Source organism: Tupaia chinensis, unplaced genomic scaffold, assembly GCF_000334495.1.
Source record: "Tupaia chinensis unplaced genomic scaffold, TupChi_1.0 Scaffold000314_1, whole genome shotgun sequence".
Classification (NCBI taxonomy): domain Eukaryota; kingdom Metazoa; phylum Chordata; class Mammalia; order Scandentia; family Tupaiidae; genus Tupaia; species Tupaia belangeri.
The window spans coordinates 4,530,777-4,548,671 of NW_006159807.1; the positions used below are offsets into that span (position 1 = coordinate 4,530,777).

At 44.6% G+C, this 17,895-nt stretch overlaps 1 protein-coding gene across 5 annotated transcripts in view; it reads right to left on the reverse strand.

Moving 5' to 3' along the window:
- The window catches only part of RAPGEF4 (Rap guanine nucleotide exchange factor 4), a 391,851-nt gene that overhangs the window by 85,886 nt on the left and 288,070 nt on the right, over positions 1–17,895 (reverse strand). For all 5 annotated transcript variants that reach the window (XM_006151126.3, XM_006151130.3, XM_027772910.1 and 2 more), the window contains one exon: positions 17,486–17,669. In XM_006151126.3, coding sequence (XP_006151188.2) covers positions 17,486–17,669 — 184 coding nt within the window. The remainder of the gene's footprint in view (positions 1–17,485; positions 17,670–17,895) is intronic.

Below are 17,895 nucleotides of genomic sequence, written 5' to 3' on the forward strand. Positions count from 1 at the left end.
TCCTGCTGAGTACCACCCCTGAAGGACACAACTGCACACCAAAGTAGTGTTGAATAGTGAAACTCAGAACATATGGGACCCAGAAAGACACTGAAGAAAAGCTGTGGCCACAGGGCCCCCAGCGTAGCCAGGCCTTCTTAGCAAGAGGCCTAATCTACTACTTGACTTAGACATGGGGATTTTGAAACCAGGACCCTTGGGGACTTAAAAGTCAATCGAGTCACCTTAGTCCATCTACTACCTTAGAGGCAGCTTATGTGAAAGTCTCAAGGAGGCCTAATAGGATTATGGCTCTTCAGCACAAGGAGTAGCCCCTGCTGTTTGTGCTACTTGACATCAGCTATACATAGCATGGAACTGCCCTGGGACCTTGGCTGAAAGAGAAAACAGTCATCATGTCTCACCCTCATCTCCATGGGGCAGGCTGCAATGGAAGCAAGAGAAAAAATCAGCTAGGAAAAAAAGGCTGAGAATTTAGTTCTAAAGCGCTGACAAATTCAAAATGGGAATTTGGGGAGTAGGTGTCTGAGTTTGGAAGGAGTACTTATATAATATCAGTATGAACTCCACCTTGATCAGCTCTTCAGGACTTTTTTAAAAAGTGTTGCCTTTAGAATCTACAAAATTTGTTATATTAAAAATAATCATATTTCATCCAAAATCTAAAACATGATAGAAAACTGTGAGCTCTTCAATGCAATACACTAAAAATTTGACATAGTGATTCCAGACTTTTTGTCATCGGTTAGTCTTATGACCCCCACCACAGTGTAGGGGAAGAGGTGAGGATGGCAACGTTCAGTTGACCCCTGCCCTGCTCCCCTGAGCACTGCCTGCTGCTCTCCTCTCCCCTGTGCTCCTGCCCTCCTGGCTCTATTTCCACTTTTCTGAACATGTTTTCTCAATGCCTTTTTTGGTTTGTTATTCTTCTGTGCCTCTCAGATTGTGCTCTGCTCTGCCCTCAGGGCTCTGTCTGTATGTCTGTTCTTATTTTGTTCTACCTTCCTTCCCTGGGGGGAAAAATCTCCAACTTTCATCAGCTAACATGACACCTAAATTCTTATCTCTAAATAGCCTTCTTTCCTGAGTTCCAATGGCTTCCCCGCCATTTTTTCCTAGATAACCCACAAATACCACAAGCCCAATCTATCCAAAGTTGCTACCTCATTATCATGCAAAGCTCTTTAAAATCAGACCTCTGTTTATGTTCCCAGGCTGATTTATTTCCCCTCACTTGACTCCTTCCCTTATCTGCACAGTTCTCTGTTCCAGTTACACCAGGTGTCTCTCCATTCCACACACATGCTTAGTTTGTACAAGCCTCCAAGACTTTCCACAAGCTCCTCTAACTTTGCCTAGGATGTTTCTTTCTGCCTCAGGTCTATTCATAGATCTCTATTCGGCAAACGCGGCTCTCCAACCTTTATTCTTTCATAGCACATGGTCGCACTGCTATAGAAGTTACAACACAGGGTGATGAATGTTATTCGCATAAATAAAGTCTAGACTGGTCTTCTTAAGAGAAGCACTATCCAGTAGTGCAAAGGGCATTCTATTGGAAACAGAAAATGGATTTGAGATCTAAATTATAACTGTCCTAGTTGTTCAGTTGGTCCTATGCCTTAGTTCTGCTCCTGCAAAATGGGAATAAGAAGGATTGATGTCAAGGTCAAAAATGAGTCTTGGTTAGTTCTCCAGAACTTACTCTCTTCTCTCCGGAACACAGCATGAATTTCTAAACCTTCCTTGACTGAATATTGGACTTTGTAAATGAGTTCTCTTTAGGGGAATATGGAAGCAACCGACGATCATTACTTGTAGACCTGGCAATTTTCTTTTTTTTTTTTTAGAGGTTTTTCTTTTTTTGCTATAGGGTGCATGCGCTCGCCAGACAGACAGAGAGACAGAAAGCGAGAAATCACCCCCCAGGGGGGATGGCCATGCCACAATCCCTTCTCCATTCTCCTCTCAGGATTTTGGGCACGCATGCACACACGCCCGGTGAGTTTAAGCCACTGGGTCCGGGAGGCGAACGGAGGTTGACTACGTGGAGTCCAGTGACATAGCCATTACGCTAACTGCTGGTCCCTAGACCTGGCAATTTTAAAAATGCTCACATACTCTCTCATTCTTTATCATGGTGTGGGAGACTGCAGAGCAGTTGACCCTCTGGTGACCTTGGGAGCCAAGGATGGAAGTTAGTTACTATGATTTTGACAGAAGGATTTGGAGAGAGCAGAAGTCTTCTTGCCTATACTGTAAAACTCTTCTGTACTTTATAGAAATAATAAACATCTCCTCTGTTAAACTGTTATACATATGTTTGATCTGTCTGCATTAAAATATAAACATCCCAGTGTAGTGGTCCACTTGATGAGCACTGTACAAGTAGACTAGTCTTTGTGGATTAGGAAATTTGCATAGGCCACAAACTTCTACTGCCACTTTTTATCCCATAGTCAGTTTGTGAAGAATACAAAAGAAAGTTGAGAGGAACAAACGAGGCTAATATTTGGGCGAAGAGTTTGTCAGAGAGGAATATCTCAACCTAAAACAAACAAAAACTTTATCAATATCCAAAACAAACAAGCAAAACAACAAAGTATTACTGGAAAGGTCAAATGAGTCAACGTTCACAAAGCAGTGTACATACTGAAACCAGCACCAATACAGGATGGCGTTATTTTCAGGGTGGGTGTTCAATACGGCTCCTCAGAGGAAGGAATGTAAGTTCTCAGTTTGTAGTGAAGTCAGAGCCTGCCCAGGCGGGATGGCAGTAGTAATGCTATGGACTATGTTTGAGGCGTGAGGGATTTGGAGCCCTGTAATCTGTTATCCTTCCACTGAGGCTTAACTAAAATAAGGTGTCCATGACACAACTTATTTTTGATACTAGACACATTCGTGTCATGAATTATTAACAGGGAAAAGAGAAAAGATGAAAATGATGGACCTCACTTCTAATTCGAAATTCCTTATAATGAAAAGAGGTATGTTTTCCTTAGGACTACGGATTTGTTTATCCAATTGCGAGGAACAAACACCGCCTTAAACCAGATGAAGTTACTCAATCTCACTACATCAAGCTCAGTGGGACCTGGCCTGAGATGACTCTCGGACACCAACAACATCTCCTGCTAGGCTAGGCCCTTTTAGGCTAGATTTTTGTTAACCATGCTAAAGTTCAGGTAGAAAATATAATTTAGCATCCAAATCAGCACTGGAAAGCGAACAAACAATACTACCATCATAGGCAACACACTGGGACTCTCAGCTGACCAGGGAGCTCTAGGAATTTTGGGATGATAGAGAGCAGATAGGAAGAGAATACCTGAGAAATAAGACTGGAAGTAGCCACAGCTCAGCACTCAAAGGGGAAAGTCACCACTGGAGTCAAACAGCATTTCTGATAGACAGATCCTATATCAACTAGTACAGAGGGGCCCCGCCTGGTGGCTTGGTTGACAGCAAACTGAACTGCAGAGCTAGAAGCCACATGGCTGGCGGTGGCGCTGGGAACATGCACTTGGTTGCCCAAGATCCTGATGAGCTAGAGGGCCCTGTGGGAGGGGATCACAGTACAATAAAACCCTGTCAGGGTGCTACCTCCACCATGAGTGCGTGCATTTTATCATGAATAATAATTTTAAAATACCTTTAAAAATGCCACACAGGGACCAGTAGTTTGCGTAATGGCTGTGTTGCTGGACTCCCATGTAGTTGACTACGGTTCGAGTCCTGGACCTGGTGGCTTAAACGCACGCCAGGTGCGTATGCATGCGTGCCCAAGATCCCGAGAGGAGAATGGAGGGAAAGGGATTGCAGCATGGCCATCCCCCCTGGGGGGTGATTTCTCGCTTTCTGTCTCTCTGTCTCTCTTCTTTCTGGTGAGAGCACATGCCCTATAGCAAAAACCTCTCCAAAAGAAAAAAGAAAAAAAAATACCACACAGAGGGCAGGACAATGTGATGTCAGACTGGTTCGTCACAAGCCTACTTCATTCAGGTTGGTGAGGTGGTGGGACCCTTCTCTTCCACACCCATCACTAGGCAGTAGAAAGCAGCAATTTGGGCAGCCCATCTCAGGAACCATCCCTCTCTCTCGGAAAAGCTCTGTTCTTCCTTTTCCCTTTCAATACACTCTCTGCAGTACTAGCCTGCCTCTGTGTCCGCGTCTCTAATTCTTTGTGAATGGGAGACAAGGGCCCGTGTCCCACTGTGGGTGCTGGGCTCAATCATCCCTGCACTCCCGTGTCCCTGCATCATATTGTGGTGCATTGGCCAGGAATCCATCTTGACCCCATTCTTCATGTTGGAAAGGCCCCACCACATCCTGGGAAGATTAAGATAATGTTTTTTATGGCCCAAAGCTTCTAGACAAAAAATTTTCTGGCCTTATACCCACTCCAAAATTAGGAGAAGAATGATGGAACTCATCCAGCAGGTGCCCCTCCCCACCATGAGGGGAACACGTATGTGAGCCCCCACCTGAAAACAAGCTACTCTAACCCACATCAAACCTCCCTGCTCCAGTTCTTCCCCTGCAACCCATCTTGGGACCTTCTCCTCTTCTTGGGAGCCCTGTGCTTCCTTAACCCCTTCAATAAACTCTCCACCTAGTATTTCCTGCCAGGTAAAAATTCGAGACAGTAGATGTCCAGAGAGCAGTGCTGGGAGAGTAGTGGAGCCTGAGGAAAGGCAGAACAGAGCGAATGAAGACCCTGGGCCCTTCTGGGAGACACTAAGGAGGAAAAGGACGCAGCTCTCCTCCTCTAGAAAAGTCTGGAAGTGCTCCATTCATGTAAAATCCTCTCTATTTTGGCAACTAGTGGGAGTACGGAGAGTGGTTTCCATATAAAGCATGGCCTGTCAGAAAGCAGCTTCATTGTAGGGTCAGCCCCACCACCTGCAGGGAATGCCCTCTTGGGGGTTCTACTGCCTCACCGGCACAGAAACGCAAGTGGCTGCCCTTCTACCACTGGTCTACCATCCATCAACATCAACACAGAGGAACAAAGACTTCCACAGGGACTCGCGGTGCCATGTACAAACCAATGGCAGCCGTTTGAGGCAGAAGAGAACAAAACCTAAAAACAGCTGAGTCTCTGAGACTCAAACAACATTCAAAATCAAAGGGAGAAACAGAAACACAAAAGAGTAAAAAGGCCACCTTGTGGCCTCAAGTGGCCACTGGACTCACAGGGCAGGCCGCTGCCATTGGCAATCCATCCAGGTAACAAAGAACTTTCGGGTCCCGTTTACAGCAAATGTTTAAATGAGGTGAGAGAAGTCAGGGCTGCAAGGTGTGAAGACACTTACTTTCAAAAATAAATACATTCCAGTAAGCAGAGCAACAAAAGCATTTATGAGGGGTTTGCTGTGAGCAGGGACCCTGTCCCTCCAGGGCCTCAACGAGTCATTGTGACTGAAAGTTGAGGTAAATCACAGGGAAGAGGCCAGATGGAGCAAAAGTCAGCCTGGCCAACCTGTGCCCACCAATGTGAATCAAAATGGGAGCCCCCTTGGACCCAGGTGGGTCTCAGTGCTCAGGGCTGCAATAGCAGAGAAAACCCAGCCTCTCCCGAGGCCGCCGGTTCTGAGCTGCCCCGCCATCTCGTATCTCAGAAAAGGCTCTCCCTCTACTCCTGCTTCAGACAGAGCTTCTCCCCTTGATCTATCCCTGCCCTCAAAGAGCACCCGAGCACATCTAAAACCGAGCGTCCCCCACCACAATCACTGAACAAAGTCTCATTTTAAAAGCGGGTTTCTCATGGCAAACAGTGGCATTAAGCACCTTTCATGCTTTTTGGTCTTTATGAGGGAGACAGGGAAAACACAGAGAAGAGAGCCTGCAAATCAGCCCCTAGCCTGTTCAAACACTAATAAAAGGGCCCCAAAGACTGCAGGCAATTTGGCTTTCAAGAGCAAAGGGAGCCGTGTGCCCGAGCAGGTGATAACTCCCATACACCTTCATAAGAGTCACCTACAAGGCTGGGGAAGTGAATTGACTCTCCGGCTGCTCTGAGTGGCAGCCGGTGAATGTGCCTGGTCTTTACTTGTCCTTCTCCGGATGTCACGGGGAGAGATATTAGGCATCCCTGCCTCTTTACAAATCTGCGTGGTGCCACATTGATGTGGATTTGTCGGATCCCGCTGTGGAAAGGCCTAGTTTCTGCAGGGGAGGCATTCTGGCAGCAATGTCTAGTTACAGACAAGATAATAAACGGGGATGGGTGGGGAAGCAGTTTGTACATTAAAGGATGGGAGGGCTCAGGTGATGTTGGAAGCTGCTGGTAAATACAGTTTCATCAAGGAATTTATCAAGGTCAGAGACAGAGCGCCTCAGTCACTGGGACATGGGTAAAATGAGGGATTCAGCCAGCTACCAAGCAGCACCTGGGCATGGCCAGCAGGAAAATAGCAGGGAAGAGAGGAGGTGACCTGGTTCCTGTGGGCCAGCCACCTAGCAGATCCTGTAGAAGGAGAAAGCACCCAGAGACTTCCATGTATAAATACCTACATAAGTCATGACACGGCTTAAAACACACTTTATTTTGGGGAGGACACTATTTTCTGATGCAACACTGCATTTCAGCCTACCTATTTCTCTTATTTAGATGTCATTTCTCATACTTGGACCACTTCCTAACAATCTTCAGATCTTAAGATCTCACCTTTTACACTTCCTTAAAGGAAAGTTTGAGGGACCAGCAGTTAGCGTAATGGTTATGTTGCTGAACTCCCACGTAGTCGACCGTGGTTCGCCTCCCGGACCCGGTGGCTTAAACTCATGCCAGGCGCATGTGTGTGCGTGCCCAAGATCCCGAGAGGAGAATGGAGGAGAAGGGATTGCGGCGTGGCTATCCCCCCTGGGGAGGCGATTTCTCGCTTTCTGTCTCTCTGGTGAGCCTAAACACCCTATAGCAAAAACCTCTCCAAAAAAAAAAAAGAAAGTCTAACTACAAATATTTTCCTTTAAAATGCACAAATAGCAAGTTGAGAAGAATAAAGAAATTTGGATAGAGTCAGTTTAACTACCTGCTTTTGAGTATGAGAAGATAGAAAGCACAAATGCTTTTTGAGGAGGAGCTGCGGGGATGCGTTATTACTTTCTCCTTGTGGAAAGTCAATCCTTAATTTATCAGGGACAGCTGGATTATCCACATTTTTTTGGTCATTTCACTGCTTGTTCAGCAAATCCACTAGAAATGACAAATTTAAGGCATCTAGTAGAGAGAAAAGTATATTATTGATGAAAAAGAAAAAAAAAAGAAATGCAATTGAACTTGGAGTGAGCAGATTTGGATCAGCTGATTCGGCCACATATACTGCAGAGTGGCATCTACTAAGTTCAGTTTCTTCTTCTGTACAAGGAGGAATATAATTAGCCCTATTCAACTCATAGAGTTATTTGTGCAGTTCAAAGAGGTGATGGAGTGAGATCACCATATAAACTATAGAGTGCTATTCAAACACTAGCTATTACGTTCTGTTTGTGGTTCTGGCTGGTGTGGGGTAAGCTGGCCCTTCCTGGGGCTAGAGTCTGTCAGTGGTTTCTACGTTACCCTTGGCCTAATTTCCCAGCAACTCTTTAAGGGAGCTGAGAAAAGAAACAGATTAATTATCCTAAATCAGGTGCCAGTTTTAGCAAATAAAAATATTGTATGAAACATACTTATATCAGGACCAGCAGGTGGAGTGGTGGTTAAAAGTGCAGGAATCCCATGTGACCGACTGCAGTTCGAGTCTTGAACCTGGTGGCCCAATTTACACCAAGTGTGTGTGCGTGTGTGCCCAAAATCCTGAAAGGAGAACGGAAAATGGACTGCTGCATGTCATCCCCCCAGCCTCGTGTGTGTGTGTGGGGGGCATCATTACTCACTTTCTCCCTCTGTATTAGTCTCTCTCTCTCTTTTCTTTTTTCTCTCTCTCTCGTGAGTACACTCACTCTATAGCAAAAACATTTTTTAAAAAAGCAACATACTTATATAAAAATTATTCATTGTTCATTTGAAAATCCAATTAAACTGGGCATAATGTATTTAATCTGACAATACCAATTATAAGGCAATTAAACGTGTAAAACAGTTGATGTTCGTGGAATCAGTTTTGATAACAGATTTTAAAACTTGAGATGCGTATGATCAGTTGGACTCCACTGCTGAAAATACACAGCAGAGCTCAGGATAGAAGATAAAAATGCAAGCATGATAGGCCCCCAAATCATCTAACACTCCCAGAGACGAATCGTCTTCACCATCACCATGACCTATTACATATGAGCGGCACTTCTGGGCGTCTCCTATACCTACAGATGCTTTTCCTAAAGTAGATGGTATACTTATAACTCCATTCAGATCTATATGGCAATAATTTTTAAATTTTTTAAACTTTATTTCTTCCATGAGAGAGAGACAAAAAGAGAGGAAGAGATAGGCACCCCCAACAGGGTCTTCACGCAGCAATCCATCCCTAGTCTCAGCCAGCCTGAGGATGGCTGAGATACGCTTGCCCAATATGTTTAGGGAGTTCCTAGGACAAGAACCCACACCTTTCCTCAGATGGGTCCAGTTGTGTCCCCATTAGACCACCACCTGGCCCCTATGTGAAAATAATGTAACGAGATGAGATCAGCCTGCAAAATTATGTTTAAGTCAGATTTCCATGACATGTTTCCTCACCGATGCTCAAAGCATACATCCATGAGGCTATTCTGAATCCCTGGGGACCATGGCAGGTGGCAAGGTGCAGTAAAGAACACAGGCTCCAGAGTCAGATAGACCTGAGTTCAATCTCAAGCCCACCACTTTGGATAACTATAGACAAGTGACTTAGCCCAAGCCTCTATTTCTTTGTTTCTTTTTGATTTCCTATTTTTAAATTTTTTTTTTTTTTTTTTGCCATAAGGTGTCTGTGCTTGCCAGAGAGAGAGACAAAGAGAGACAATGAGAGGGAAAAGTGAGAAGTCATCCCCCTAGGAAAATGTCTACCCACAATCCCTTCTCTTCCAATCTCTTTCTGGGATTTTGGGCATGCACGTACACACCTGGCATGATTTTCAAGCTACCAGGTCCAGGACTCAAACTGTGGAGTTGGCCAAATGGGAGTCCAGCATAGTGGGTAACACTATGCCACCTGCTGGACCCCCCTTTTGTAGATGTTTGCCATTGGGCAAGTGCACTCACCAGAGAGGGGGGAGGGGGGAGTGAGAAATCACCCCCTGGGGGTGGCCAGACAGCAATCCCTTCTCCATTTTTCATTGGGATTGTAGACACACATGCACACACACCCAGCATATTTTTCAAGCTGCTAGGTCTGGGATAGGAACTGCAGAGTTAGCCATGTGAGATCTAGCACCTTAACCACCAAGTCACTGGCTGACTGGCCTCTATTTCTTAATCTATAAAGTAGGGTAATATTAATTCACTACCTCATAGTTTTGCTGAGAGAATAGAATTAAGTAATTGCTCAGCACAGTGCCAGTACATGTGTGCTCAATAAGTGTCAACGAAGATTAAATCCAACTGCATGTGTTTCCATTTATAATTACCTCGTGAAGCAGGAAGAGGGTAAGCCAGTATTATTAAAATCCTTTTATAGCCAAAGGGATCTCTAACCTGGAAATGCTGCATGATTTAATGGTAAGTTGGTAAGAACAGAATCTAGAGCTCTTGTGCTCAGTACTACTTTCACTTTATTTAGCAGATTCTTGGATCCAATACATGTCTCTCACATGCCGTCATTCGATCCTCAAAATATAATACTGTAGTCTCGTCAGACTCAGTATCTGGCTTTCTATCTTTGGTCTTAACCCTTCCAATCCCTTCTTCAGAAACAGCAGAGAAAACGACCAGCTACAAATCTGACCACACCATACCTTCCTTTAAAACTCTTCAGTGGTGCCCAAATTACTATAAAACAATGGCCAGGGTACCTGGAGGGCAGAGCAGCACCCCCCTACCCCACCCCGACCTTGGCTAACTCTCTGGCCACATCTACTAGCGCTCCTGGTCTGGCATTCCCTCAGCACGAAACAGCTTAGCATTCCCTGCAGGAACTTTCCTGGCATCTTTCTGGCCCCATTCCCACCCCTTTGCCTCTGCTGGGCTCGGGGCGCTTTCTTTGTTCTGGGAAGAAAATCACAAAAATACTATTTTTTTTCCTGCCTTTAAGTTTCAAGAAAGGACTTGAGAATCAACCTAAACCTCCAACAATCACAAAAGCATCTAAGAACATTCAGAGGACAGACTAATCTGCCCGTTTAAAACCCCATCCTTAAAAAACATGTAAGTTTAAGGAAGAATCCTAACATATTTTATTAAGTGTAAAATATTAGGAACTGAAATATAACCAGAGGAAGGACCAGCAGGTGGCGTAATGGTTACATCACTGGACTCCCACGTAGTCGACAGCGGTACACGGCAAGAACTGGCAGCTAAAAACTCTCATCGGGCGTGCATGCATATGTGCCCAAATCCTCAGAGAATGGAAGAACGAACTGAGGCGTGGCCATCCCCCTGGGGTAGCTGATTTCTTGTTTTCTAATCTTTGTCTCTCTGGCAAGCACACATGCCCTATAACAAAAATCTCTCTCTCAAAAAAAGTTAATTTAACAATAACCAGAGGGCTAGGTACCAAAATATTAACTATAATTATCTTTGGGAAATGTGGCTGCAGGTGCTATTTATTCTCCTTTAGCTCTTTTCAGTCGTTTCCAAATTTTCTACAATGAACAGATTGACTGTAGCAACAAAAAGTCATTAAAAACTTGTCATCTTATAATGAACCCTACACTGTAAAAGGGTAGCTGCATTCATCCTCCCCTCTCCTGAATCGGAATCAAAATGGCAGTGATCCAGTGGTTGCTTTCTTGGGCACGTAGGGAAACAGCAAACTGCTTTTCTAGGGGAGAGATGAATCCAAGCCCGAGAAATGACACCCTCCACCCCCACTCCCCCTTAGTGCAACCACTCATTCAGGAACACTGGATATGCTTTCACTCAGGGCACAGTTATCTTTCTCGTAAAAACACGGACAGTTTCTCATGCAGTCTTTGAGCCAGGCTTTCTTTTCACCTGATTAACACTCGACGATGGACTTCATGACTGCTAACATTCTGTCTGCATATCCCAACAGAAACCAAAACCCTAAGCACCCACTGATTTTAGGCTTATTTATCTCCTGAGGAAACAAAATCCCCCTGTAATATCATGATTTGAAATTCCACACCCTCAAAAACAGTTTGGACAAAGAAAAATTCTATTAAAACTGGTTCCACTAATTGAGAAAAGATACGGCGTACCGCCTCGCGAGTGCCCTCTAGAGCAAGGTCGTGGAACAGCAGCGAGGGTGGTCTTAGCCTGCCCTTGCGGGACTGACTGCCTGGCATTGGTGAGGCCACTTGACAGATAAACTATTCTCCCCCTATCCCTATCATGGTATTTTCTCAATCCATTTTAAATTAATCCCTTTCAACCTTACACTTCATAGCGTATGTTTGATATGGAGTCAGTAGCTCTCACACTTCTTTTTTTTTTTGAGAGTTTTGTCATAGGGTGTGTATGCTCGCCAGGCAGAGAGAGAGAGAGACAGAGAGACAGAAAGTGAGAAATTATGGGGGGATGGCCACGCCACAATCCCTTCTCCTCCATTCTCCTCTTGGGGTCTTGGGCATGCACATGCGCCCGGCATGAGTTTTAAGCCACCGGGTCTGGGACGCGAACCGTGGTTAACTACATGGGAGCCCAGCAACATAGCCATTACGCTAACTACTGGTCCCACACTTCTTCATTTCTTAATGACTTGGCAGTTTGGACAGTAAAATGTCAACACTGGGCCAACCACTGGTGTGTAGGTTAAGTCAGCTGGATCCCACATGGCTGAGTATGTGTCAAGTCCCAGGCCAGAGGGCTTGAGAAACATGCTAGAAGTGTGTGTGTGTGTGTGTGTGTGTGTGCCCCAAATCCTAGAAGGAGGGATAGAGAAGAGACTGAGGTGTGACCATTATTCATGAAGGCTGCCTTCTCACTTTCCCTTTTTCTATCTCTCTGGCAAGCACAAGTGCAATCTGACAAAATGTTTAAAAGTTTTAAATTTTTATTAGGCTTTTAAAAAATGTTAAGGAACTAGCAGTTGGCGTAATGGCTATGTCCCTGGACTCCCATTTAGTGGATGGGGGGTGGTTCGAGTCCCAGACTCAGTTGCTTAAACTCACACCAGGTGTGGGTGTATGCATGCCCAAGATCCTGAGAAGAGAATGGAGGAGAAGGAATTGTGGCGTGGCCATCCCCCCTGGGGGGTGGTTTCTCGCTTTCTGTCTCTCCATCTTTGTGGCGAGCGTAGGCGCCCTAGCAGAAACCTCTCCATAAATAAATAAATAAATAAACAAAATAAAAAATGTTAAAAAGCCTAACATTATGAAATAAATTCACCAGCAAGTGGCGTGATGGATAAAGCACTGGACTCCCATTTAGTTGATCACAGTTCAAGCCCTAGATCCAGTGGCTTGAAAATCATGCCAGGCTTATGTGCTGCCTGCCTAAAATCCCAAGAAGAGAATGAAGGAGAAGGGACTGCAGTGTGGCCATCACCCTGGGGGGTGATTTCACATTGTCTCTCTCTGGCAAGTACATGTGCCCTGCAGCAAAAAAAAAAAAAAAAAAAAAAGTCAACATTTCCAGGACCTTTGAACATGCTCTCAGTTTCCAGGAACAAAGTGCTTAGTTAGCTATTCTCTTCAAGAGCAGCAGTGGCACTAGCAATTCTAGATCAACTAAACTTGTTTTCTTTAAATAAAATAAAGTAGTAGCTCCAAAGATTATTAGCAGATTAAAAAAAGGGGGGGGGAGTGGATGGGTGTGTTTATGTGTCTGTGTGTGTGTGTGTGTGTGTGTGTGTGTGTGTAGCTTCTAAACATCTGTCTCATAAAATTAAATTCCTTATTTGTCACTTGACAGTCTCTTGGGAGTCGTCATTCCAGTAGAAAGAAAACTGAAGAGCCAAATTAAAAACTGCCAGCCCAATTCCGAAATTTTGAAAAACCTAGAAAGATGAGAAACTTCCATGGGCACCCAAAATAACAATTTATCACATGAAATAAAAGAACTCACGTTTCTAAATTTTCTGACCTGTTTGGAAGACTCCACAACACTTCTCTAAATATTTTTTTAACTACTTAAGCTTCTAGGCTTTTAGAGGATTTCAGAACTGAAGATCTAGCATTCAATTTGGGAAATAGTATCTATTTCATTTCTCTCCCACATTGAGGTCAGTCTCTAAGAGGTCATCCTGAATATGTGGATCATCATCTCACTTTGCTTGGAGGAACAGGTTGAAAGTCTGGTATGGCAAGAGTGGTCTATCGCCTTAAAGTTTTGTTGTTGTTGTTGTTGTTGCTGTTGGTTTTTTCTTTGTCTGTTTGTTTTTGCCAGAGGCTATCTATGTATGCTAGTCAGAGAGAGATAGAGAAACAGAGAGAGAAAGGGAGAAAGCACCCCGAATAGGGCATGGACATACGCAATCCCTTCTGCATCTCTCTATGCTGCTGAGATCTGAGACATACATGAATCCAGTGTGTTTTCCCAAGTTACAGGGGCCAGGACTTGAAGTGTGCATTTGGCCATGTGGGATCCGACTCCCCCAACCCCTGGGGTCAGCCTACCTTGAAACCTATTTTTATCAGGCTGTTCTCAAGTTTACACTATTCTGCTTACTGATAAGCTCCTGCTCAAAAGTAGACAAAAGCACTTTCTACCAGGTCTCTATTGCATTTATTTTCTGTAGGGTAACCTTTTGTTTTTAGACTTATAAACAAGGCAAAATCAAAACAGTATGCTCTGAGAGCTCATTTCATGTTTGATGGCCCTGTCTGGGAGCTGCGACAACAGCGCCGTCAAACTGTCACTGCTCCACAGCATTTGCCCCCAAATGCCATCCAGGTCTGCACCTGCGAAACCAGGATGGGCATTGTGAGTCACTCTGCCTGCCACCACATAAAAAGCTAATTTCACATTCAGAATGTATGTTTTTTTTTCAATACCAATAGCAACACGAGTGTGCCAAAAATTTTTCCCTGAAGCTCTATTCTGTTTTTTAAACTACAGAACATTCTTTCATAGTTTGACAGTTAAAATGCTGCAGTTAATGTAATAAACAGAGAATTTTTCCAAGTAGCCTGTCAAAACAAGTGACACTTTTTTTTTTCTGCTAGCGAGTCTCAGATTCAGAACAATAGGAAGTACCTTTCAAAGCAACATCTTCATTATACAATCAAATTCTCAAAGTAATCTTCTCATCAAAGAATATTGTGTTATTTCTTTCCCAGTAATTATCAGAGTTCTGCAACCTCTCTGGCAGTGGTGACTATTATAAAATGCAGCTGTGCTGAGTTTAAAAACTAGAGAGTCCTGCCCTGGTCGATATGGAGCCAATGCATCTCATGCTCCTAAATTTCCTAATGATCTGGCAGTACAATGTCAGTGTCACTATTTCCAGGACACTTGAACATGTCACTTAATTTCCAGGAGCAAAGTGCTCAGTTGGTCTCTTCAAGGACAGCAGTGGTACTGGCAACTCTTGATCAGCTAAGCATGAGTTCTTTCCACTTCAATAAAATGAAGGAGCAGCTCTGAAGATTATTAGCAGATTAAAAACTAAAAGGGTGTGTGTGTGCGCGCACGCGTGTGTATGCGTAGAGTCTGAATGTCTGTCTCATAAAATTAGATTCCTTTTTTTTCACTTTCCCATCTCTTGGGAGTTGTCATTCTAGTAGAAAGAAAATGCAAGAGTCAAAATAAGTACTTCCAGCCCAATTTCAATGTTTGCAAATTTTCAATACACCGGGAAGATGAGAAAATCCCAAGGCCACCCAAAATGATATACCTTAGAACACCAGGGAAAACCTGTACTTTACCAGCCAGTGGTAGACTAGAAGAAGCTACATTTTGGAATGTAATTTTCTCTGACGAATTTTTAGGCTGCCAGGGATCATGCAGTTCAATGTTGTATGGCAGAAAAATGAAGCACAAACAGGGATCCCATTTCTAAAGGTGACTTGTGAAACTCTTGTGTCTCGTGCGAAGGATGAGTCAATTAGCATGAATATTCCGAACATACAGAAGACACTCAGTGTTGGCTGCATCTGAATCTAATTTGGGAGAGCTCCTCTTATTGTATTATACACTCCCCAAAGGCATGGACCATTTCATTAATTTTGTTACTTTTTTAAAAAATGTTTGGTAGATTTTGAAATATTTGTAAACCAGATGGCATTCTGTCTTCCTTGAAGCAACTAAGAGTTGAGGAAACATTAGTTAGAATTACTAGCTGTGTATTCATTCATTCACATTCATTCACTCTCACTCAGCAAAGGTTTGTTGATGGCTTACTGGTCTAATGCACAGAGCTAGGGATATGGATGGCCTTACTCACTTCCACAGCAGGTTAAAATCCCCTTTCCAAATTATGTTAACACACACTGCATTTTCCTTTGTAGCATGTGATACAGCTGTGATTACATGATCTGTTGCATAATTGATTGCTTAAGTCCTGTCTCCTGCATTAGACAGAAAGCTCCAGGAGGAAAGAACAACACACGTGTTCAATACTTGCTATAATGTTTTAGTGGAACACCTAGAACAAACTAGATGTTCATTAAAGATCAGTGAATAAATAAACGAATGAAAGAAGTAAAACAGAATATATCTTTGCCTTCAAGAAACTCACAGTTCACAGCAATGTTTTACAACAGGGCACTGTTTTCCAGATAGCTCTTTACTTTGTCGGGTTCCTAGGTGTGAGGGTGTGCTCATCATCCCCTGGTCCTAGCTACTGCCATTGCATACTAGCAGTGCACCCCCTTATGCACTTTCACAACCAAAACATCCTCACACATTTCCAAACGCCCCAAGGGGCTGTTCCACCCGGACTCAGAGCCACCTCATGATACTGGCTTGGACAAAGGAGATCAGCAAAAGGAGAGCGATCTGGAAAATGATGAGGAAGCACAAATGATGGCTGAACTACGGGACAGAAGGGCATGGAGGAAGGGCACACTCTGACAAGAAATGGTTTAGCATGGTGTCACTCACTGGAGTTCTCCAAGCCCTAGGGGTTTGTCTGTGTCCTCTGAGCCACCGCCCCTACAATCTCAGGGCCTACAGAGTACAAATTGGCTGGGTAAGTTTCTTGGACCCTACTTCAGCTTAGGTCAGTGAAGCTCTGGCTTTTCTGTTTGATATTTTGGATTTTCCTGTTAAATTTTTGTTTGAAGAAAGGGTTTTGAGGCTTACAGAGCTGAAATCATGGTTCTAGAGTTACAGATGATGGTACCAACTGGGATGAGGGGAGGCCTTTGAAACACATGGTGAGGGAGATTAAGACCCAAGAGCAAGTTTTGACAAAGGGGACATGGTGTGACAAAAATGAAATATGTTGAAAAGCTTTTGCAGCACTGAGTAAAGGCAAGTGAAAGGGAAAGAACCCTGGGGAAAGGAAATAAAGGTGCGCTCGGAGATGCCATTGTGTGCTGGTTAGAGGGGCAGATATTGGGAAGTTGGTCCGAGGGACAACTCTCTCTTGGAAAGTGCCCAGTGCACACACAAGACATGTAAAGTTTCATGCTCTTGTGGAGACCTGCTAATGAACAGAGGTCGGCCAGGCTAGTGACTCAGAGTTGATGTCCACAGCTGGCTGACACTGGCTGCAGGGTGGAGGGTGATTTCATTTCCAGGAGAAAAACATAAGCCTGTGTGTGGTGGTTCCAGAACCAAGTGCCAAGTCATCCCTGAATGGAAAGGCTTCCCTAAGGATTGGGGCTGTGGCACATGCTTCCCCGTACAATTAGTAAAATCCACACCAGTTAGGGAAGTGCCCTGCATCGAACAGCGCTTCATCTATTCTTCTTGGATGGCTCTTAAACGTTTCAGTTGTCAACTTCAGCTGGCGGGCTGCTGCTGAAGGTATCAGCTGGCTGAACGGAGGCCCTGAAGGGGTTAGTAAGCAGTAGTGCCCTCCTAAGTGTGTGGTACCTCTTTAAGCTGAAAAGCAGAAGCCTCCATCTGAGTGAAAAGATGTGCTGAATAAATGAATGAATGAATGCAAGTACAGGCAGGAGAGCTGTGGTTCTGATGGCCTGTGTCCTATTACTTTAGGGAAAAAAATGCTGTTACGGTCTGGCCCGGAAACAGCAGTTTCTGTTTGTCACTGACCAAAGGTCATTTAATATGGGGAATCAGTTTTGACCTCTTGACCAATAGCTGAAAAATCTCTATAGTTTTAACTCACACAATCGAGTCATCTGGCTCAAAGGCCAAAAATGTTCTAAGCCAGACGGACAAGCACTGCTATGCCTCCGCTTTAGTGTCTCGCCTTTGGCCCCGAGGGAAGGCCAGGAGCTTTGAACTCGGTCTTGCATCCCTCCCCAGTGCGCCTGCATGCTGGACAGCCCCGGGGACCAGCCAGTCACGAGCCGTGTGCTTTCAACTCACGGTTTGCGGAGGATCATCCTCATGTGGGCGTCGGGGCCCATCTGGGACAGGAGCAGCATGGTGTCCTGGAGCTCTTCATCCCACTCTTTCTTCTCCTCCTCAGTAGGCAAAGGGGCATCTTCATGCTCGTCATCCAGGAATCGATAAAATAAATATTTGTCTTGGAAATGGTGCTCCTGGTCCACTATGGGAAACATGGAGGCAAGCGTCAGCTGTGGCACCTCTGCCCTGTTCACCAGAAATGAAGGGATGGTGCTGGGCAGTTGAGCCAAGGGGCAGCAAAGCGGTAAGATTCCGCACCCTTCTCACCCCGCCTCGCCCAGGCTGGGGAGCTGGAGACACGACTGCCTGGCTGCAGTGATGCAGACACAGCCCTCTGGACCCACCCATCTCTGGGCCTCTGTGGACCT